The sequence below is a fragment of the Dictyostelium purpureum genome (assembly GCF_000190715.1).
Source record: "Dictyostelium purpureum unplaced genomic scaffold DICPUscaffold_101, whole genome shotgun sequence".
NCBI lineage: Eukaryota > Evosea > Eumycetozoa > Dictyosteliales > Dictyosteliaceae > Dictyostelium > Dictyostelium purpureum.
The window spans coordinates 58,807-80,900 of NW_003519438.1; the positions used below are offsets into that span (position 1 = coordinate 58,807).

Below are 22,094 nucleotides of genomic sequence, written 5' to 3' on the forward strand. Positions count from 1 at the left end.
AGAATGAATATACTAAATAATTTAGAGTCGGTTAATAACAATACCAGTTTGCTTTTATCAGTCGCAAAAGAATATCTAATTCAAAATGGTCAAGAATACGAAATTTTAGAATACCTAAGGTTCTATATTGTTTATGAATTACTTCAACAAAGGGATTTTGACGAACTCGATGGATACATAAAAAAACATATTTATACAAATTCAATATATGATATAGAGCTATTGATTAATTTTATTTTTCAATACTCGGTTGTACATTTTTCAATTGAAACACTCGACTATTATATGCAATTCATAGATCAATTAGATACAAAAGAATTTCATGATTATTTTTTACAGTGTCCAATCCAACACCATTATTATGAAAAAGAAAAATTAAATCAAACAAACCAATCAAATATAATATTATTTTTAGAATATTTAATTTCAACATTTAACAATGGAGGAACGAATAATATTTATTTAAAAGCAGCTTTTTCTTTAATAGTAAAACATTTTAAAGGTGAAATACTAGAGTTTATTTTAAACTCATTTAGAGGTAATGGGGTTATTAAAGAAGTTTATTTAGATTTGTTATCGAGCTATACCAATTTGTCGATATTAGATCACTTTGCATCAGCTGGAGACGATAATATGGAATTAGATTTCAAGAAAATGAAAATCTTTATCGATCACTTTGATATGGTTGAAGATATGGCCGTTAATGAAGATTTCAAAATTGAAATTTCAAATAAACATTGTGGTAAATTTTTAAATTTTTATTTTCAATATGCCTATGGAAAACTCTTTAAAGAATTTGATAGTTTTATTGTTGATTGTCTTATAAGATCAAGATACTCAAGTATTAAAGAGTCAATAGATATATATAATTCAATCGATAAAAATAATCTTTTAGTGTATTCAGAGAAATCACATATTCATTCAACAATATTATTAGAAAATTTATTAAAATCAATTAAATTACAAGACATCAATTCAATTAATAAAATATTAACAGCAGTTAATAAATATAATAATAATTACAACAATAATCATAATAATAGTCATAATAATGTTATTAAAATACCAGACTCATTTAATAACTCATTAGAAATTATCAACTATTTAAGTTTAAAAGGATATTTAAACCACTTTAAATTAAAATATATCTTAGATTGGATTGATCGACATATAAATAATGTACCTAAAGAATTTATCTTTAATTTAATACCCTCTAACAAAACTAAGCTAATTAACTATTATAATGAAAAATATTATAATATAATCACAATTAAATATCATATTGATCAATCAGCAGGTTTAGATAATATTTGTGACCCTTCAGATAAAATATATTATAATGAAATTGCAAATGTTCAAAATAGTAAAAATGCAATCAACGCTTTATATAATTGTTTTTATGAATCAGCATATAACTATATAAATAATAATTTAGATAAATTTGCAGAAGATTTTAAAAGCTTAAGTAAAGAAAATGATTATCTTTATAGAGTTTTCAAGTCCACATTAATCTTTGCACCTTACCAATGGGTTATCAAATTCGATCCAATATATAAACAAATTATGAAAAAAAGTATATTTCTGGACTATATATTTAATAACTCAAACTATAAAGAAATCGAGCATTTATGGAACCATCGAATCGAGGATAGAGATATATTACTAGATTATCTATTTGGAATAAGTTATTTGGATCAAAAAGACCCCAGCGACTTTTATGAAAAAATCCCATTAATAGAATACCTTTTTGACAAAAAGAAAGAATTTTTGATAGATTATTTTAAAAACCATAAAGTAATATTCAGCGAAAAACAATTGTTATACAAGTTTATTATTTTTGGTAATATTAAGATATTCAATCAACTAAAATCAATACTTATCACTATAAATCAAGATTTAGAAATTTCTCTGGATATTCCTTTTATATTAAAATTTTGTGAATTAGAATACAACTATTTGTGTGAAATACTGGAATTTCTTCACACAAACCAATTACTATCAAAAAAAAGTATATTTTTAGAAAATTATAATTTTATTGATCGTTATTTAATGGTGCCATTCGATGATAAAAATCACTATGGAACTGGGGAATTTTTTTTAGTATGCAAATCTGTTGTTGCTCTTATAAATACTTTAAACCTATAGAAGATAAAAAGAATTATACAAAAAAAAAAAAAATTAATAAAAATATAAATATAAATAAAAATAAAAATAAAAATAAAAATAAAAATAAAAATAAAATTCGAGTATTTATTATTGTTAAAATAAAAGTAATAAAATTAAATTATATGGCAAATATTTATTTAGAACTTTTTTTTAAATTGTATTGGACCTAGATCTAATAGATATAATCCAAAGAGTAAGTAATATAATAGCAATCAAATACATAAATTATTCACTTTTTTAGACTTATGTTTAGAAAAATGTTATTTATTTATCACTAAAAAGTACATAGGGAAATTTAAATTAATATTTTTGGGTAATAAAATTTGAAATCTATTTACAAAGATTTATATAATCTAATGGTATTTTTAATATTATTATTTTTAATTGTTTATATTGTAAAATTTTAAATATTTTTTGATAATTGAACAGGTTTGGCATCATCTGAGGGTTGATTATCAATTGGAATTACAACAGAGTTTGAATTTGGATAGCTATAGTATGGTTGATTTATATTTTGAGGTTGTTGACCATTATTTCCATTACCTAGTTGTAAACCTGTGCCAGGATAAACATATTGCTGTTGTGGTTGAGTCGAGTAATAATAGTTCATTGGAATGTATTGGGTTTGTTGTTGCTGCTGTTGTTGCTGATCATTTTGATTTGGATAAGCATTGGGATGAGGTATTGGTTGTTGTAATGTTGCATTGTTTGGTATTGTTAATTCACACCATAACTTTTGTCTATTTTTGTTCTTTCTATTTCTAAAATCAACATATTTTAATGTCCAACTAATGCCAAATTCATTATTATATTCAGTGTGACACTTTTGTACTGCATAAGCTAAGTTTTTAATATACTAGATACAGGTATTAAGGTAGTTAGTATATGGGTTATTGCAATTGAATTATAAAGACTGTCAATAATTACCTTTGATCTAAATGTTGCTAATGCAATAAAAATATAAATAAAAGAGATACCTAAAATGATAATACCAATATACCAATAAATTGGAGTTGTTGTTTCGGTTTTTTTAGTTTCACCAACACCAACCATTACCACACCGATAATAATTGAGGGTAGAAATGAAATTACTTGGCCAATATAAGTATATTTTGAAACATTTTCTAAATATCTAATTGTTTTTTGGTATCTTTCCTCTGAAATATATGGTCTAAGCTCTATTGGCATATCTCTTTGAAACCTTCTACCAATATATCCAATTCTTTTAGATTTGATTACAACTTGGTAGGGTGATGAGACTGGGTAAACGAATTTTTGGTTTTGCATTTTCTAATATATTGCTACAACTATAGTATATGCAATGTATTTTATATGCAAATAAAAATATTTTTGAAAAAAAAAAATATAGTTTTATATATAGCTAAAATAAAAAATCACAAAATTATTTTTATTATTATTTTTTTTAAAATAGTATCTATTTATTATTTAGTGAATATAAAATTTTTTCTTTTTCCTTTTTTTTTTTTTATTTTAAAATATTAATTATAATAAAATAAAAAAATTTAATAAATAAATAAATATTATATATGTGTTAAATGTGTGTGTGTTGTGTGGTTGTTATTGTTAAGAATTACTTGTATTTTTATTATATGTATAGAGTGAATAAATAAATGAAAAAAAAAAAGAAAGAAACAATAATAAATAGTAATAAATGATTTGTGTTTTTATTTATTCTTTATTATTATAAAATATATTTTATATGGTTGTTAATTAAATTGTGATTGTTTATAAACCAATTTCTATTATTATGTAATAAAATAATTAATTTTTTTAAAATTTATAGAGTTGTATTGTATAATAATCATAAAGTAAATAAATGGAATATTAAAATTAAATTTATTATTTAAAATAAATTAAATTTTAAATGGTTTTTTTTTTTTTTCTAAAAATATTTATATATTATATATATTTATACTTTTTATAAAAAAAAATAAAAAATATAAATGTATTTAATGTGTGTATATAGGAGCGTATTTGTATATATTTTAATTTATTTGTGTCTGAAAATTCTTTTGGTGGGGTGTGTATAAAGTGGGTATATTTGTATGATTTGTTATGATTGGGTGTGAATGTGTGTATTTGAAATAAAAAACAAATAGATATATAAAGAATTTGTTTATTTAATGATTGCAGAGAAGGTTACACAAATGATGAAAGAAAAAAAAAAAAAAGTGATGTGTAATGATTAAAATTTTCTTTTTTTTCAAGAAAAAAGAGGAATCACTTATAATATAAAAGTAAAAAACAAAAAAGATTATATATAGAATTAGGTTATTAAATTCATTATTAATACAACCAAATGAAAAAGTAAAATTCAATATATAACCTTGTCTTTTTTTTTTTTTTTTTTTTTTATAAAAACTATTTTTCAAATATTTTTTTTTTTTATTTTTTTTTTTTTTTTTTTTTTTTTTATTTATTTTTAAATTTTTATTTTTTTCAAACACTATTGTTGTTTTAGTTTGCGTCAGGATATCCCCTTACATGGACTAACTTTTTTTTTTTTTTTTTTGAAATAAATCAGATACAAAAAAAAAAAAAGTAAAGTATCAGAAAATTTAAAAGAATATAACCACAATATTTTTTTTAAAAATAACCTTTTTATTTAAATAATAAATAATTATTATTTATTAAATTTATTAAAATAAAAATAAATAAAAATAAAAAAATAATAAAATTTAATTTAATTTTTTTTGTTTATCAAATGAGTATTTAAAGATTTCAAATCGAAAATAAAAATGATATTTGCAAATTTATTAGAATATACATTTGAAAATAATGATAATGTATATCTTATTTGTAATTTTTTATTATTATTATTATTTTTTTTTTTTAATGTTTTGAATTTAATTTTGAATATTCATCAATGATTGTAATTAATTGATCGATTTCTGGATAGGTAACAGTTAAAGGTGGGCAAAGACGTACTACATCTTCACCAGCTGAAATTAATAAAACTTTTCTATCAAGTGCAAATTGAACAAGTTTGGAGGCTGGATGGGTAAGCTTGATACCAATGAAAAGACCACCAACAGTTCTAATTTCACTAATAACACCTGGATATTTGCTTTTAATGTCTTCAAGTTTATCGGTAATGTATTTGCCTTTTTCTCTAACTTCTTCGAGGAACTTCTTTTTGGCGATTTTATTGAATGTATAGTTTGCAGCAGCACAAACAAGTGGACCACCACCGAATGTTGTACCATGATCACCTGGTTTGATGGCAGCAGCAATGGTATCATTGACTAAAACAGCACCAATTGGGAGACCACCAGCTAATGGTTTGGCTAATGTCATAATATCTGGTTTAAAGTGTTTAGCGAATCTAGAATGGGCCCAAAGTTGACCAGTTCTACCAATACCACATTGGACTTCATCTACAATCATGACTACATCGTTCTTTTTGCAGAGTTTGTAAAGATGTTTCATAAATTCTGGAGTGGCAGCTTCTAAACCACCCTCACCTTGAACTGGTTCAATAATGATGGCACAGGTATTTTTGTTGATGATTTGTTGAATGCTATCGATATCATTATACTTGGCAAAGTGAACACCTGGTACTAATGGACCATAGATTTCTCTGTATTTTGCTTTGTGAGTAACAGAGAGAGAGCCCATTGAACGACCAGAGAAACCGTTGGTGAATGCTACAATTTCGGTTTTATTTGGATCTTTAGAGAGACCAATTTTCTTGGCGAATTTTAATGCGGCTTCATTTGCTTCGGTACCAGTATTGGCAAAGAAAACTTTATCAAAGAATTGAGAGTTATCGATTAATGATTTTGCTAATTCGATAGCTGGCTCGTTATAATATAAATTTGAAAGATGAGTTAATTTGCCGACTTGTTTTTTAATAGATCTGACCCATCCATCATTACTGTGCCCTAATGCATTGACTGCGATACCTGCGCCAAAATCTAAATATTTATCGTTCTTCATATCTGTTAACCAACTGTCTTTGCCTTCTTTGAAAATAATGTTTGGGACTCTTCCGTAAGTGTTCATGATAACATTGTCATGAACTTTAATCCAATCTTCTGGGTTATTATTGTTTTTTAATTTAATTTTTTTAATTTCATTGTAGTTGTTTGTTGAATAATAACTTTTAATTAAATTATTATTGACTTTAATATTTGTTGGGATGACCTTTCTAAACATTACTATTATTATTTGTTAACAAATATATGATTGTGTAAAAAAATTTTAAATTTAAAAAATTATCTAAATAAAAAAATAAAATAATTTAAAATTTTAAATTTTTTGAAAAAAAAAAAAAAAAATTAGATAATTGAGCATGCAACAAAAAAAAAAAAAAAAAAAAAAAAAAAAATTGTTGAAAAAAAAAAAAAAGGAAAAAAAAGGAAAAAAAATTTTTTTTATTATTTTTTTTTTAAAAAGGGGCCAAAAACGGTTTTTTTTAATTTTTTAATTTTGGTAAAAAAATTTCAAATTTAAAAAACCTTTTTTTTTTTTTTTTTTTTTTTTTTTTTTTTTTTATAAGAAAATAAATATATTAGCTTTATAAATATAAATAAAATATTATTATAACATACATAATAAAGATAATAATAAATTATTACAGATAAAATTAAATTATATTTTATTTTTATTAAAATTTTTTTTTTTTTTTTTTTTTTATTTTTAAAATTTTTTTTAATTTTGAAAATTTCATAAATTGTATAAAATGAATAGTCAAAAAAGAGATAGAGAACAAATAGAGGACAATGAAATAGTAAGTAAAATATAGTTTTGGTAGATATAGTTAGATATAGATTTATTTTCTAATATTAATTTATTTAATACAGATTACCAAAAAATTAGATACCGAAGAAAAAGAATTTAAACCCCCACCACTTTTAAGTAAACATAATAATAACGATAACGAAAATGATAATAGGTCAAATAATATTAATAAAATAGGTTCCTTTTCAATATCTAAACCCTCAGCAAAAACTTTAGCAAAACCATCTGGTATATCATTTAGTTTTGGTAAAAACTCACCCACAGTAGATAATAATAATGATATACCAAAACAACAAATAAACATAACGTATATGAATAATCCAGAAGAAGATGAAAAAAAAGAAATAGAAAAAAAAGAAAAAGAACAAAAAGAACAAAAAGAAAAGGAACAAAAAGAAAAGGAAAATAAAGAGATAAATAATAATAATAATAATAATAATAATAATATCAATGATAATATAAAACCTACAGGACCTATAAAATCAAATAATAGTCATAGTATTGTTGGTCCGCCAAGACCTGTGGGTCCGGTTAGACCATCAGCAAATAAAGACGATACATCCGAATCTGATGATTCGAGCAGTGAGGATGAAAATAATAGCAATAATAATAGTAATATAGTTGGACCACCAAGACCGGTTGGACCACCAAGACCATCAGCTAATAAAGATTCTTCAGATTCAGATTCAGATTCAGATTCAGATTCAGATTCAGATTCAGATTCAGATTCAGACTCAGATTCAGATAGTGACAGTGATTCATCAGATGAAGAAAAAGAAGAAATTGAAAGATGGAAACAATTGGTTGGATCATTACCCATTTCACATGAAGTTGTTATCAAAGGGCATCACAGACCAGTTTCAGCAATTACATTAGACCCAAATGGTGGTAGAATGTTAACAGGTTCATATGATGGTAAAGTGAAGTTTTGGGATTTTAACGGAATGGATCAATCATTACGTTCATTTAGAGAGATTGAACCAGTTGAGGGTAATCAAGTAAGAGCAGCTCATTTTAATAACACAGGTGATCAATTTATGGTTGTACCATATACAACTCAAATTAGATTCTATGATCGTGATGGCCATTTCAAGGAAGAGTCGATTAGTGGTGATAGATTCATTCAAGATTTGTATCATACTAAAGGTCATGTTTCAACCTTAACTGGCTCATGTTGGCATCCAAGCGAGAAAGAAGAAATGATTTCATCCTCAATTGATGGAACGATTAGGGTATGGGATATAAACTCTGTCACAACTAAAAACAAAAATGTAATTAAATCAAGAACATCAAGGGGTACAAGAATTGGTGTAACAAGTTGTGTCTATGATCAGCGTGGTGATATAATTACAGGTGGTTTGGCTGATGGCTCTATTTCAATGTGGGATAAAAGATCAAGCTTATTAAAACCAAAGTCGCAGTGGGCTGATGCACATTTGCCTGGTCACGAGGTTGTATCGATTCAATACAACAGAGATTGCTTTTCAATGATTTCAAGATCAATGGACCATAGTTTAAAAGTTTGGGATCTCAGAAACACCGCTGCACCAACCGCAGTTTGGGACGATCTTCAATGCGACTATTTAGAAACAAACTGTATTTTTGGTTCATTCGACCGTGTAATTGTAACAGGTACAAGCTCAGCCAAAGGTGGTTTTGGTACAATTGTAATGTACGATTTAACAAGTTTAACAAAAATGAGACAAATCAGAGTAGATACAGACGTCAGCGTTATAAACTGCAACTGGAATGAAAAGTTGAACCAAGTTTTCTTTGGTTGTTCCGATGGAAATACCAGAGGTTTCTACGATCCATCACTCAGCAACAATGGTCTTAAATTATGTGCCAACAAAATTAAAAGAGTTAAAAATATTTCAGACTACGAACCTATCGACAGACCAATCATCACACCTAATTCTCTTCCATTATTTAGAACCAACAATCCTAAAAAAGATAAATCAAAGAAAAGCAAACCTGAACAACAAGCCGAAAAAACCTCTGCCAAAGGTCCAAACCTTACTCAACATTTAATTAAAAACACAGGCTTAACAAACAATACCTCATGGAAAGAGGATGCAAGAGATTCCTTCATCAGGGTTGCAAAAGATATTGAAGAAGAAAAGGAAAAGAAAAGACAACAAGAACTTCAACAAAATAAAAAATAACTTTAATTCATTTTCCCCTTACCCACAATTTTTTTTTTTTAAATAATAATATACATAATTATAATAGTAAATAATAATGATCACATCCTTAAGAAATAACATCATGATTCAAATAATATTAATTTTAAGTTTTTTGCCCATTTAATTTAATATTTTTTAAGTTATTTTTTTTTTCTTTTTAAAAAAAAAAAAAAAAAAAAACTCTTTCAAATAAAATGTTGTATCTAAAATTAGACAATAACGAATATTCAAATATTTTTTATTATTATTTTTTTATTTTTAAAAAAATTTCCATTGACCAGGCTATTTATTTTGATTTAATTTTTTTTATTTGAAATGTAAAGCGAAAATACTGTATAATTCCTAGTATAAATAGAAACGATACATAAAAATTTTAGAGGAATTTTAAAAATATTTTTTTTTACATAGGTTGGTAAATTTTGTGTAAAAAATTTTTGAGATTAAATTTTTTTATATATTTTGAATTTTTTTTTTAAAATTTTTTTTTTTATTTCCAAAATTTTTTTTTTTTTTTATTTTTTTTAATTTAACAAAATTTTTCAAAAGATGATTGAAGACAAAAATGATTTGGATGTCACATCAAAAGGAAGCGGACCAGCATTACAAACAATGTTGAAAATGATGATGGGTGGAGATATGAAATTCCCAAAAGATAAATATCCAGCAACCCCTCACTTACAAATCGACAAACAAAAATTTGGTACTCTTATTAAAAAATTACTAATTGACCATAGCTTTTTTGCTTTTGAAACGAAAGTTAATGGTTTCGAACAAAATTTAAAATTTAATAATATATTTGAATCATTTTTATTAGTCAATTACACAGAAAATATTAGAGAATTGGATTCAGAATTAGATCCAGAATTGGATTCAGATTCAAAATTGCACAAAGAATTGTTCCAAAAATTGATTGGTAAATATGAAATAGAATTAAAAGATATCGCATATTTATTTCTCGACAAGGCAGGCATTAGAATAGATAGTAATGATGAACAAAAAAAAGTCGAGCCAAAAACTAGGGTTGAAGTCGAGCCAAAAAATCATATAGATGCACGAAAGATTATGTTGAAATTAATGACCGGTGTAGATAGACCACATGAGACAGAAAGTGATTTTTATTTCAAAAATATGTCCAAAGAAGATTTTACACTTCTAATTAAAGCCTTAATAAATTCAGACCCTGATAAAAACCATTTCATGTCTAATGATATCAAATTTGATGAAGATGGTAAAGAGTTTAATGAAATAAATTTTTATCAAATATTTAATTCATTTTTATTAGTCAATTGCACCAAAAATATTAGAGATTTGGATTCAAAATTGTTCGAAGAATGGATTGGTATATTTAATGGTAAATATGAAAATCTTGCCAAATTAGTATTCACATTATATTTAAAAAAAAAATGACAGACATTGCATCAAAAAAAAAAAAATTTATTTTATTTGTATAATTTTAATAATAAATTACCGTTTTCCACTCCACTTTTTAAACAAATAATTATTATTTCACAAAAATTAACATTTAATATATTTTTTTTTTTTTTAATTGTAAATAATTTAAATTTATTATTTATATCACACTTTTAAATTTTTAAAAATTCTTAGTTTAATTACTATTTTTTATTGCCATCACTAAGGTTCCAACCCGCAGTGGTCGAATAAAAATTTTAATATTCGATTTTAAAAATAATAATAATAGTTACCTTTATTATCATTTTAATATCTATTTGGTTCATAAAATTTCTATGGGTATCTATTTGGAATAACTAATAAAACACTATATTTCCTTTTCTTTTTTAAAGCTTTTCTAATTTTTCTTTATTTTTCATTTTTTTCACAACTTTCTTTCTGTATCAAATTTATTTAATATATTCATCACCAAATTTTAAATTTTTTGTTGAACTTTGCGACTATTTCATCAGCTCCCGATGATCTCTTTGAAATTCCATTATTAATATCTTCTTTGAATTTCTTGTTGGACTCTACGTTGTTTTCATTAACTTACAATGATCTCTTTGAAATATAGTATCGAGGTTTAAAACTAGGATTGATCCTATATTTTCTAATGAAAATCCGGATCCTTTTTCCTAAAATTTTGGATCGAAAAAAATCCTTCATATAAATCGTGTATTTTTAATTATATAAATAAAAACCATTAGTACAATACTTTAATTGTATTTTTATTAAATAATATTTAAAATTTTTTTATTTTTTATTTTTTTATAAAAATGATGATTTTAGAGTGTTAACATCTTTAGTTAAAGCACAAGATTTACGAACATTTCAAATGAAAACTACTTTCCTTGGATGCCCATATGCCTCCACCAATTCAAAAAGGAATGCATTCACTCTATTTTGTAAAGATATTTCGATTACAATCTGTAACGTCGACCATCTCGAAAATGAAACAAGAAGAAAATATATTAGAAACTTTTTAGGTTTTCGAAATAATGATAAACAATCATTTAAAGTTCCAGAAGATCATCCACTCCAAATAAAGTGTAGAGGTTGCCCTGCTTCAATCGATGATTCATTAAAAATTCGTGGTCTTAAATTACCTAAAATAGATTCAAATTTCTTTTATTTTTGTTCAATTGAATGCTTTTATACGGTTTGTTCGATAGCTAAGGGTGGTGATTTTGCTGAATTAATAAATCCCAAAAAGAAAAAAGGTGATAGCGATGAAGAGGTTGAGGATGAAATAGAAAAAGATAATAAAGAATCCAAAAAAAAAAAAAATAAAGAAATAAATGCAATTGTTACCAGACCAAAACGTAAATAAAAAAAGATAAATATTATAAAATTTTATAAAGTGTTAGTCTAATTATTTTATTGTTTTTTTAAAGTGGATTTTATGAATAGTCATGGCGATTATGAAAAAATGATTGGTATTAGTTTTAATAGTTTTAATGATCTATATAATAAAATAAACGAAAAAATAATTTCAGTTAATAAAGGAAGAAATAAACTATACGATCTAAAAGAAAGGGTATTCATATGTTTATTTTTTTAAGACATTATACCAGACCTATTGTTATTAAAATGTTATTTGGTATAAGTGATAATACTTTAGAAAGATACTTCCAAGAATTTTTAGACATTGTTTCACCTTTGGCAATAGATAATTTTAACAGTTATTTTAAAAATAGATTTGATAATAGCAATAAAGTAGAATTCATGTACCATTCAAAGCATATGATTGCAACAATGGTCGTTGATGGTTCCTAACAACAAATTAGTATACCAAGTGATAAATATATTAGAAATTCATTATATAGTGGTAAAAAATGTAAATCAACTTTAACTCTATTGGTTTATTGTTGCCCTAAGAGTGGAAAGGTATTGCACATTGGTTTTCCTTCAGGTGGTTGTAAAAATGATATTAACTTATTTAAGAAAGATCATATATTTATTGATTCATTAAAGAGTGCGTTTGATACAATTTTTGCTGATAAAGGATTTCGTGGATTAAAACCATTTTATAATAACATGTGTGTTATTGAAGCAGGTCGTAAAAATACAGAATATAACAAACAACAAGAAAAAATCCAAAAATCAATCAGGATTATTATCGAAAATGTATTTGCTAGAATTAAAAGATTTTCAATTACAAGCAATACTTTAAGATATAAATTTAAACAAGGAACTTTTCATATTGAACATGTTTTTAAAAGACATCATATGGTATGGTGTACAGTTGCATTTTTAATTAATTGTTATTCAGAAATTAGAAATAATAACATCGAGGACAATGAATTATTAATTTAATAGTTAAAAAAAAAAAAAAATACATACAAAATAAAAATTAAAAAATTTTAAAAAACCCAAAAAACAACCAAATTGCGAAAAAATTTATATGTAAAAAAAAAAAAAAAAATTTTCAGTTTTTTTTGAGTTTTTTTTTTTTTTTTTTTTTTTTTTTTTTTTAGTTTTTTTTTGCATTTTGGAGGAATTCATAATAATAAAAAAATCATTTTTTTTTTTAATAAAAATGATGATTTTTTAAAATTTATTTTTATAAAAATATAAAAAATAAAAAAATTTTAAATATTATTTAATAAAAATAAATTGATTCAGGAGTATTGTTAAACATTATTGTTGCTATTTGTTCAAATATATTGACACAATGATCATCCGAAGAGAAATAATATATTTAAAAATAAAAAAAAAATAAAAAAATCATCTAAAATTTTTTTTAAAAAATTAAAAAAAAAAAAAAGGATTCATCCCGTTCTTTAAACATTTTAAGGGTTAATTACTCTGCTTCTTCCAGTAAAATAAAATAAAAAATTTATAAATAATTTTAAAAAAAAAAATTTATAGCTTTTTTATCTCTGATATTTAATAATTCTTTTAAAAAACCAAATCATACTTAATTATTTACTTTTTTTAATCTCCTTAAAAAGCTTTAAAAAAAACCCAGCCTGGTTATTAGTATGTGTAACTGGGTAATTTTAGTGTGTCTTTTCATAAAAAAAAAAAAAAAAAAAGATATTTTTTTTCTAAAATAAAAATTTTTATTTTTTTTTTAAATTTTATTTTTTTAAAAAAAATATAAATAATTGGCTGATAAATAGTGGTATCAAAATAAATAAATTAATTAAATAAAAATAAAAATAAAAATAAAAATATAATACAAATAATACAAATTATACAAAAAAAAATAAAAAAAACAATAAAATAAAATAAAATGGTTTTTGTAAATGAAGAATTCCCAATTTTAAAAGATTTAACAAACGAAGAAATAAATGCTTTAAACCAATTAAAAAAAAATGGAATTTGTAAAGGTAAATGTTTATAATAAAAAATAATAAAAAATTAATATAAATTTATTTATAAGTATAATTTTTTTTTTAAATATTTTTTTAGATATTGAGGACCAATACCTTCTAATGTTTTTATTTTCGAAAAAACTTGATATAGAAAATACTCTAATATTAATTAAAAACAATCTATTGTTAAGAGAAAAATTAAACTTACCATTACCTGTGGTCAAGGAACATGTTAACCAAGTGATTGCAAAGAAAGCTAGTGCTTTTAGTATTAGTGGTAAAACTGATAAGCAAGGTAGAGTTATATCTTATTTACACCCATCGAAAATAATACCAAAGGAATACCCATTCAAAGAATACATGACACTGTTGTTTTGGAACATGGACCAAACTGTACACGAACATTCATCTATACATCGTTCGGGTATTTGTATCATTGAAGACCTTCATAAGATGTCCATATTAAAACACTTTGACAGCAGATTAAATGACTTTTTAAAGAAAAACAAGGTTAATGATATGCAAAATGTATTTATTGGTAGAATTCAAAAAATATATATTATCAATCCACCTTTTCTTCTTAGACCACTTTTGGCTCTAGGTAAAACTTTTGTAAAAAGCAAAATTATATCAAGAATTGAAATTGTAAAAACCGAACAAATACTTAACGATATTGACCCATCCCAGGTTCTAACCGAATACGGCGGCTCTTTAAGTATATCATATTCAGACTACTTTGACTCTTTACCAGCAAACTATTAAAATTATTATTTAAAAAAAAAAGTAACCGTCTATTGATTTTCTATTATAATAAACTATATTGGTTTATAGTAAAAAATCTAATCAAAACCAATAAATTCACCTTATTTTTTTTAATTTTTCAGGAAAAATTTAACTTATTCCAAAATTTATCATAAATAACCCAAAAAAACATTTTTTTAACTTAATTTTTTTATTTATTTTCTGTGGGCAAAATATTTAGTTATTTCAATTTTATAAAAAAAAAAATAAAAATTAATTCCATTTGCCAAGCATTAATTTTTTTTAATTTTTAAAGAAATTTTTTTTTTCTTAACTTTTTTTTGAAAAAAAAGTTTAAAAACACATTTAAAATGCTTAAAAAAAAAAAATTTTATTTGATCAACGCACAAAACCATCACAGCTTTACACCCCCATTATTTTTATAAAATATTTTTTTTTTTTTAAAATATTTTTTTTTACATTTTTTCAAAAAAAATATCTTTATAAATGGAGTTTTTTTTTTTTTTTTTTTCATTGATATAAATTATTTTATAAGATTAAAAAATAATGAAAATATATAATAGTATTTTTATATTATTTATATTAATAAATATTATACACAATGTTTATTCAGAATCACTTTTATGGGTCGATACAACCAATACCAGATCATTCATGGATCCATTAGGTTGGACACCACAGCAACAACCCTCAGCCTCTGACTATACAACAATCAATAACAATGCTCAAGTTTTTGAAAAAGATAATAACATTAATGTAGCCTCTATTTTGCTTGAAGGTTCATCATCACTCAGTTTAGAAAACGGGGAAACTGCAGCCAAAAATATCAACCTCAAATCAACATCATCTATTCAATTTTCAAAAATGTTCACAGATACATTTGATTTCTATGGTAGTTCTAAAATGATAATAGAAGAAGGAGCAATTTTAGCAAATAATTCTGATCACAAAATTTTAAATGTAGGGTTTTATGATAACAGTCAGTTTTATTCCAATTGCGTTAGTTGTGGCATTTTATATTTCGGTACAAATTTCATATTTAATAACGAATCTTCCTTAAATTTAGCGGGCACAGTATTGGGCCCTCTCTCAGATTCAGTCTATATATTTAATGTAAGTTTTTTAATAAAAAAAAAAAAATAAAAAAAAAGATAAAAATAAAAAATTAATTCTTAATCATACTATATAGCATCAATCTAAATCAAAATTATCCAAAATCCAAATATCTCCAACATATGCAAGTACAGAATTTATTTTTAAAGACAATTCAAGCGGTTCGGTTTCAGGTGTTAGTCTTTCTGATATATTCTATTTAAAAAAACTAACTTTATATGGCAATTCAAATTATTCAGTTACAGAAAATGAAGGTATTTTTTTTTATAATATAGAAGTATTTGATAACTCTATTTTTTTGGTTAATAGCTCTTTCTTTGGTGTTAGATACGGAATTTTAATGCACGATCAAACAAAAATGTATGTAGATAATAATGCTTGGTTTTTATCATATACTGGTTATATATCACGTGTAAGAGATCTAGAAATTTCAAACTCTGGTTATATAGGAAATAGTGGTGATTTTTATTCAGTAAGTAATATTTTAATTTTTTAAATTTACTTTATTTTAATAATAAATTTAAAATTTTTATTATTTTATTTTTAGGAGGGTAATTTTTTAAATATTAATAGCTTTGGTATCATAGAAAGTATCCCAGGTAATCTTCATTTAAATGCCACACTCACAACACTAAATAGTGGCACTGCAAGATCATTAAATGGAAGTATCCATATATATAAAAAAGTAGTAGGCAAACTTGCCTATTTCCACATCAATGGCGGTAATTTATTTATTCATCCACAATCAAATACAAGTTTAACAGACTCCCATATTTATATTAGAGAAGGCGGTAGAGCATATGTTTCTCAAGATGCAACATTAATTTTAGAACGTACAACTTTCAATAATGAAGGTGGTACAATTACAACAAACGGTTCGATTATTGTTACTCCAAGCAGCTCAATTTTGAATGAAAAAGATTTTTTTATTCAATCAAGTATCATATCAACAAATAAAAATTCAGATATACCTTTAGACAATAAAGGTTCAATTAATTTAAATGCAGTTAACAACAACATTCAAAACAGCAATCTTAACAATAACATTTACGACGATAGCAGTGCAAGCGGTAGTAGCAGTAATAACAAAAAGGATATCCGTTTGGAAGTCAATATAAAGAATACAGGTTCAATTAAAGTAGATAAAAACCATAATGTTTATATTAAAAACTATCAGCAATCGGGTGGAAATTCATCATTTGTTTTCGATAACTCAAATATTAATAGTAATGAAACAATTAAATTCGATAATGGTACAATTCATGGCAATGGTACATTTGGTAACTCATTAGACCAAAATTCAGGCCAATTAGGTTCAAGAAATGAAACTATCTCTATCGACATTAACGGAAACTATACTTTAAATACAACTGGTTCAATTTTAATCAAAATCGAATCTGAACAAGATTACTCTAAAAGTAAATATCTATTTTTATTTTAAAATTTAAATTTGTAATTCATTTTCACAAACTAATATTTATTTTTTTAAAAAAAGTCAATATTTTAAATGATGCTGATATTAAAGGTAACATCGAAATTAAAGTTTCTAAACATTTAATCAACCAAGAAAACAAAGAATTAAACATTATAAAATATTCAAATTTAAATAGCAACGGATTTAACTCTGTTAAATTTAAAACATATGATCCAGCTTCTGGTGATGAAGAAGATCAAGAAGAGAACAACTGTTTAAAGAGCAGTACAACAAAATCATCATTCTCAGTATTGGTTGGTTGTGGTAAAAAATCATTATCTGGAGGTGCCATTGCTGGTATTGTTATTGGGTGTGCAGTTGGTGTTATTGCAGTTGTTTCAATTATTCATTACCGTTCCAGAATAGCTTTAAAACTTAGACATTCCTCAATTGCTATGAAACTAACAACAATGAAAGCAAATAAATAAAAAATAACTACAATAAAAATAATAACAAAATCTATTTATAAATGGAAATGTTTATTTTTTAATCTTTTCAAATAAAATTACTTTTTTCTATTGGTTTTTATAATAAATAAAAATAAAAAAAAAAAAAAATATTTAAACCAATAACCAAACTTTTATTTAATTGTTGTTCTGCTGTTAATTTTATTTTTTAAAAAAAAAAAAGAAATATGGAAAAATCAAATTTAGATTTTCTTTTACATTGATGCACTACCCAAAATCATCATTCTCAACATTAGTGTGTGGTTGTGGTAAATAATCATTATCTGTGGGGAGCTAATGCTGGTATTATTATTGGGTGTGCGATTGCTGTGAAATTTTTGGCACTGGTTAATAATAATAATTATAGGAATTAAAAATAATAATATTATTTAATCAATTCTAATAAAAAACAATTTGTTTTTTTTTTTAATATAAATAAAATAAAATTGTTTATTCAGCACTGAACAAAAAACAATTTTTTTTCGAAGGGTGTTGCCACCTTATAAAAACCAAAAAAAAATTTTACAATAATGAATTCAAATATTATTTTTTTTTTTTACAATATTATTTTAAAAACTGCAAAAAGATATTTTAAAATAATTGTGAAAAAAAAATAAGAGAAAATATTTTTATTTTTTTTAATTTTTTTTTTTGTTTTTAGTTTTCTTTTTTTTTCTTTTTTTTTTTAATTTTTTTTTTTGTTTTTTTCGAACAATATTATTTACAATTTTCATACTTTCTATGACATGTTTTGATTAATTTTTTAAATTAAAACAAAATACCATATATGTGTGTGTTTTTTTAATCAGCACTTCACCCATTACTATGTCTTCACCTCATTTACTAAAAATAAAAAAATAAAAAATCACATAGTTTTTTCCATCAAAATCTCTAAAAAAAAAACAAAAAAAAAAAACAAAAATTTTTTTGGTCTTAATTTCTTTCGAACTATCCAAAAACACTTCGTATAATCACTCAATTTTTATAAAATTAGTAATAATGTCTAAAATTCTTAAAATACTTATACAAATTATTTTTATTTTTTTAATAAATCAAAATGACAGTTTCATACTGTTTAAAAATAAAAATAATAGAAATAATAATAATTTAAATAATATAAATAATATAAATAATGGTATTTTATTTGTCGAATCTGTCATAGTAAAATGGAATAATAATACCAATTTTGGTTTAGATTTTACAGACCCATTTGGATGGTTAGATAACATGGTTCCAACCGAGGATGATGATGCCATTATCGACATAGAGGATATATATGTCGTCAGTATAGTTAATAGGGTTAATGTAAATTCACTGCAATTGGGGAGCAAGGTATTGTTTGGATCCAAAGAGGCATTTTCAGCAAAAAACTTTATAAACATTAACCAAAACTCTAGAATGGTTGCAGCACATACTTCAGCACCTTTCATCAATAACTATGGTCAATATTATGGTACCCAAAAAAATTCGCAGATAAAAAATTCAGTTTTCAACAGTTATAATAGATCTGAAATTATGTTTACCAACCAAACTGACCATAGTGTTCCATTTACCAACACAACTGCCAATATATATCATAACTCTAAAATTGATATTTCATTATCAACTATCACCCTATCGACAGACTCTACCTTTAATTTATTTGTAAGTTCTATTTTAAATAAAATCTAACTCTGTTCCTATACTAATATTTATATTTTATTTAATAATTATTGTTTGAAAATAGGATAAATCAATATGTATATTTAATAGAACCAATTCAAATTTTTGCAACACAAATTTATATGATGATGCACATTTTTATGCATATGAAGGCGAATATAAAGTTTTATCAAACACCCTATTTAAAATGAACGATAAATCAAATTTTTTAATTGAGAGATCCAAATTTTTAATTGAAGGTAGTTTAATTGGCACAAAATCAGCAATTGACTTTGAAGCATATCAGTCATTGATTATAATACAAGACGGCGGTAATTTTATTATAAATATGAAGGTGCAATGCAGAGACTCAAAAGTATCAATAAAGAATAGTAGCAGTCTAGAGATATCTTCCAATGGTGGCGAAATGGTGCTTAGAAATACATTCTTAAATAACAAGTTTGGTAGTGTTTTACAAAAAGGTAACATTTATTTAAACTCTGGAAGCTCCATTATAAATTATATAAATTCAACATTTAATATTTTTTCAAATATTTATTCATCTGGCGATAAAAATACAAATTTTACAAATAATGGTTCAGTTTTTATATCAAATTCTGATCCTATTAAAGTTGAAGTAAGTAAACATTTATTTCTATAAAAAAAAAAGTTTTTTAAAATTTTTTTTTAAATATAAATATTTTATAATATTCAAATACTAATTTTTAAAATAGTCTCCATTTATAAATTTTGGTAAATTAAAAACTGATTTCAAACAAACTCTATATCTTACAAGTTATAATCAACAGAATGGTTCAACATTTAATCTTCAAGATGAATCAGTTTTAGTTAGTAACCAACCTTTACAAATGGATGGTGGAATGCTTTATGGAAATGCTACATTTAATACATCAATAATGCATAGTTTTGGCATGCTGGGGTCTTTTAATGATACTTGCTATATATATATTAATGGAGATTATACCATGAGTCAATATGGGGTTATTTATATTTTAATAAACTCTCTTGAAGATTTTACTCAAAGTAAGTATTGTTATATAAATCTTTTTTATTTTCTAGACTTGTAGGAAAATATATTAGTCAAAGAAATTATTTTAATGGTCTTGGTTTTTAAAGAAACTAAAATAATAATTGGTTACTAATATTTTAAATTTTAAATTTTATAATTTAGTTTTTATTAGAGATACCGCAATTTTAAAGGGGGATCTCGAAGTAAAGATTTCAAATAAAATCTCATCAAAAAATTTAAAACAATTAAATGTTGTAAATTTTGGAGACCTAGATAAATATTCTAATGCTTTTAAAAGGGTTAGGTTTAGGACGTTTGACCCAGAGACTGGTTTAGAAATGGAAGGCAATAATTGCGCCCAAAGTATCTCAACCGATAGATCATTATCAGTTTTATTTAGAGATTGTGAATCTCCTCTTTCCAACAGTGCAATCATTGGTTTTTGTATTGGCTTGGTTGGTACAGCTGTAATTGTAGGGGCAGTTTATAAATATCGAAAGAAAATAACATCTACTTTTAATAATAATAGGGTAATTTTAAAAATTAAAAAACGAAAAACTAGTGATGATGAAGAGTTTAATAACAATAATAATAATAATAATAATGGTGAGAGTAATAATATGGTTAGCTTGGATATATTAGGCGATAATAATAATTATAATAACGAGAATAATATAAGTGTTATTAGTGGTGATGATAATAATAATAATAATAATAATAATATGGGTGTCGATTTAATTAATAACGATAATAATAATAACTCCCAAGAAATAACGCAACCACCTCCTTTATCGCCATCTCCGCAGTAATAGAACAATAATTTAATGATTATAATAATATAAATAAGAGAATTTAATACCAATAATAATGATAATAAATAAAACTCCAATACTAGCCACCTCGCATCTATAATCATTATGTATCACATGCTAAATTACTCAATCACAACAACAAAGTTTACCCATATTGGTAACTGCGTTTTAAACACCAACATGATGTAATAATACAAATACAAATACACACTCCTTGCCCAATATATTTATTTATCTTCTTTTAATAGATTTATTTTTTTATTATAATTGAAAAATATCTTAATAATATAATAGTTATTAAATAAAAGTTTTAATTATAGTAATAATATATAATATATATTATTATTTATTTATTTATATAATTTAGTTATTAAATTTCTTTTTCGGGATTTTTTATTTTCGTTTTTTTTATTTCCATTTGTTTAAAGGTATCGTTCAAGAATTGTTTTAAAACGAACCTGTACCGTTATTGAATATTTGTTTATTAATGTTTAGAATTAAAATAATAATAAAAAAATTTCACGATTTGTCATCACCATTATACAATCATTAGTTTTTTATTACTCTGATTTTATATTTTAAAAACCGTTTTTCTAATAAGCTGTACTATTAAAGGCAATAGATTTATTTGTACATACATAAAATTACCATTATTTTTAATATTACTAATTTTTTATAAGAGTTATATAGTTATTAAAATAAATTATATTTTTTTATAATTATTTGTGTTTGTATTTGTTTGTGTTTATCAAGTTTTTTTTTTTTTTCTATTTATATTTTTTTTTATTATTTCTTTGGGTTTTAAAAAAAAAAAAAAACCCTTCAAAATTTGATTAACACACATTTTTTATTTTTTAAAAACTACTCCTTAAAAAAACCCCCACACATTCCCCATTAATTTTTACTTTTTTAAAAAAACACACATTAT

At 23.7% G+C, this 22,094-nt stretch overlaps 10 protein-coding genes across 10 annotated transcripts; 7 read left to right on the top strand and 3 right to left on the bottom strand.

Moving 5' to 3' along the window:
- Window positions 1-3: 3 nt before the first annotated feature.
- DICPUDRAFT_78346 (uncharacterized protein) lies at window positions 4-2,145 on the top strand (the record flags this gene model as incomplete). Its single annotated transcript, XM_003287435.1, has 1 exon — window positions 4-2,145. The coding sequence occupies one exon, from the start codon at window positions 4-6 to the stop codon at window positions 2,143-2,145; it is 2,142 nt and encodes a 713-aa protein (XP_003287483.1).
- Window positions 2,146-2,569: 424 nt separating this feature from the next.
- On the bottom strand, window positions 2,570-3,453 carry DICPUDRAFT_151610 (uncharacterized protein; the record flags this gene model as incomplete). The annotated part of the gene is made up of 2 exons (XM_003287453.1): window positions 2,570-3,022; window positions 3,094-3,453. 2 exons carry the CDS (start codon window positions 3,451-3,453, stop codon window positions 2,570-2,572), a joined length of 813 nt encoding a protein of 270 aa, XP_003287501.1.
- A 1,566-nt stretch (window positions 3,454-5,019) lies between these two features.
- Window positions 5,020-6,345, bottom strand: DICPUDRAFT_151611 (uncharacterized protein; the record flags this gene model as incomplete). The annotated part of the gene is made up of 1 exon (XM_003287454.1): window positions 5,020-6,345. The coding sequence occupies one exon, from the start codon at window positions 6,343-6,345 to the stop codon at window positions 5,020-5,022; it is 1,326 nt and encodes a 441-aa protein (XP_003287502.1).
- Window positions 6,346-6,871: 526 nt separating this feature from the next.
- DICPUDRAFT_94418 (uncharacterized protein) lies at window positions 6,872-9,119 on the top strand (the record flags this gene model as incomplete). Its single annotated transcript, XM_003287436.1, has 3 exons — window positions 6,872-6,919; window positions 6,993-7,176; window positions 7,255-9,119. 3 exons carry the CDS (start codon window positions 6,872-6,874, stop codon window positions 9,093-9,095), a joined length of 2,073 nt encoding a protein of 690 aa, XP_003287484.1. The 3' UTR covers window positions 9,096-9,119.
- A 543-nt stretch (window positions 9,120-9,662) lies between these two features.
- On the top strand, window positions 9,663-11,898 carry DICPUDRAFT_151613 (uncharacterized protein; the record flags this gene model as incomplete). Its single annotated transcript, XM_003287437.1, has 2 exons — window positions 9,663-10,467; window positions 11,375-11,898. The coding sequence occupies 2 exons, from the start codon at window positions 9,663-9,665 to the stop codon at window positions 11,896-11,898; spliced, it is 1,329 nt and encodes a 442-aa protein (XP_003287485.1).
- Window positions 11,899-12,647: 749 nt separating this feature from the next.
- Window positions 12,648-12,848, top strand: DICPUDRAFT_23451 (uncharacterized protein; the record flags this gene model as incomplete). Its single annotated transcript, XM_003287438.1, has 1 exon — window positions 12,648-12,848. A coding segment is annotated over one exon (201 nt), but the record flags the coding sequence as incomplete, so codon positions are not given.
- Window positions 12,849-13,806: 958 nt separating this feature from the next.
- Window positions 13,807-14,791, top strand: DICPUDRAFT_97726 (uncharacterized protein; the record flags this gene model as incomplete). The annotated part of the gene is made up of 2 exons (XM_003287439.1): window positions 13,807-13,903; window positions 13,986-14,791. 2 exons carry the CDS (start codon window positions 13,807-13,809, stop codon window positions 14,648-14,650), a joined length of 762 nt encoding a protein of 253 aa, XP_003287487.1. The 3' UTR covers window positions 14,651-14,791.
- Window positions 14,792-15,196: 405 nt separating this feature from the next.
- On the top strand, window positions 15,197-17,665 carry DICPUDRAFT_78354 (uncharacterized protein; the record flags this gene model as incomplete). The annotated part of the gene is made up of 5 exons (XM_003287440.1): window positions 15,197-15,763; window positions 15,840-15,936; window positions 16,039-16,235; window positions 16,311-17,181; window positions 17,259-17,665. 5 exons carry the CDS (start codon window positions 15,197-15,199, stop codon window positions 17,663-17,665), a joined length of 2,139 nt encoding a protein of 712 aa, XP_003287488.1.
- Window positions 17,666-18,727: 1,062 nt separating this feature from the next.
- DICPUDRAFT_151617 (uncharacterized protein) lies at window positions 18,728-19,113 on the bottom strand (the record flags this gene model as incomplete). The annotated part of the gene is made up of 2 exons (XM_003287455.1): window positions 18,728-18,754; window positions 18,865-19,113. 2 exons carry the CDS (start codon window positions 19,111-19,113, stop codon window positions 18,728-18,730), a joined length of 276 nt encoding a protein of 91 aa, XP_003287503.1.
- Window positions 19,114-19,532: 419 nt separating this feature from the next.
- Window positions 19,533-21,467, top strand: DICPUDRAFT_151618 (uncharacterized protein; the record flags this gene model as incomplete). The annotated part of the gene is made up of 4 exons (XM_003287441.1): window positions 19,533-19,961; window positions 20,059-20,368; window positions 20,517-21,159; window positions 21,461-21,467. The coding sequence occupies 4 exons, from the start codon at window positions 19,533-19,535 to the stop codon at window positions 21,465-21,467; spliced, it is 1,389 nt and encodes a 462-aa protein (XP_003287489.1).
- Between the last annotated feature and the right edge of the window lie 627 nt (window positions 21,468-22,094).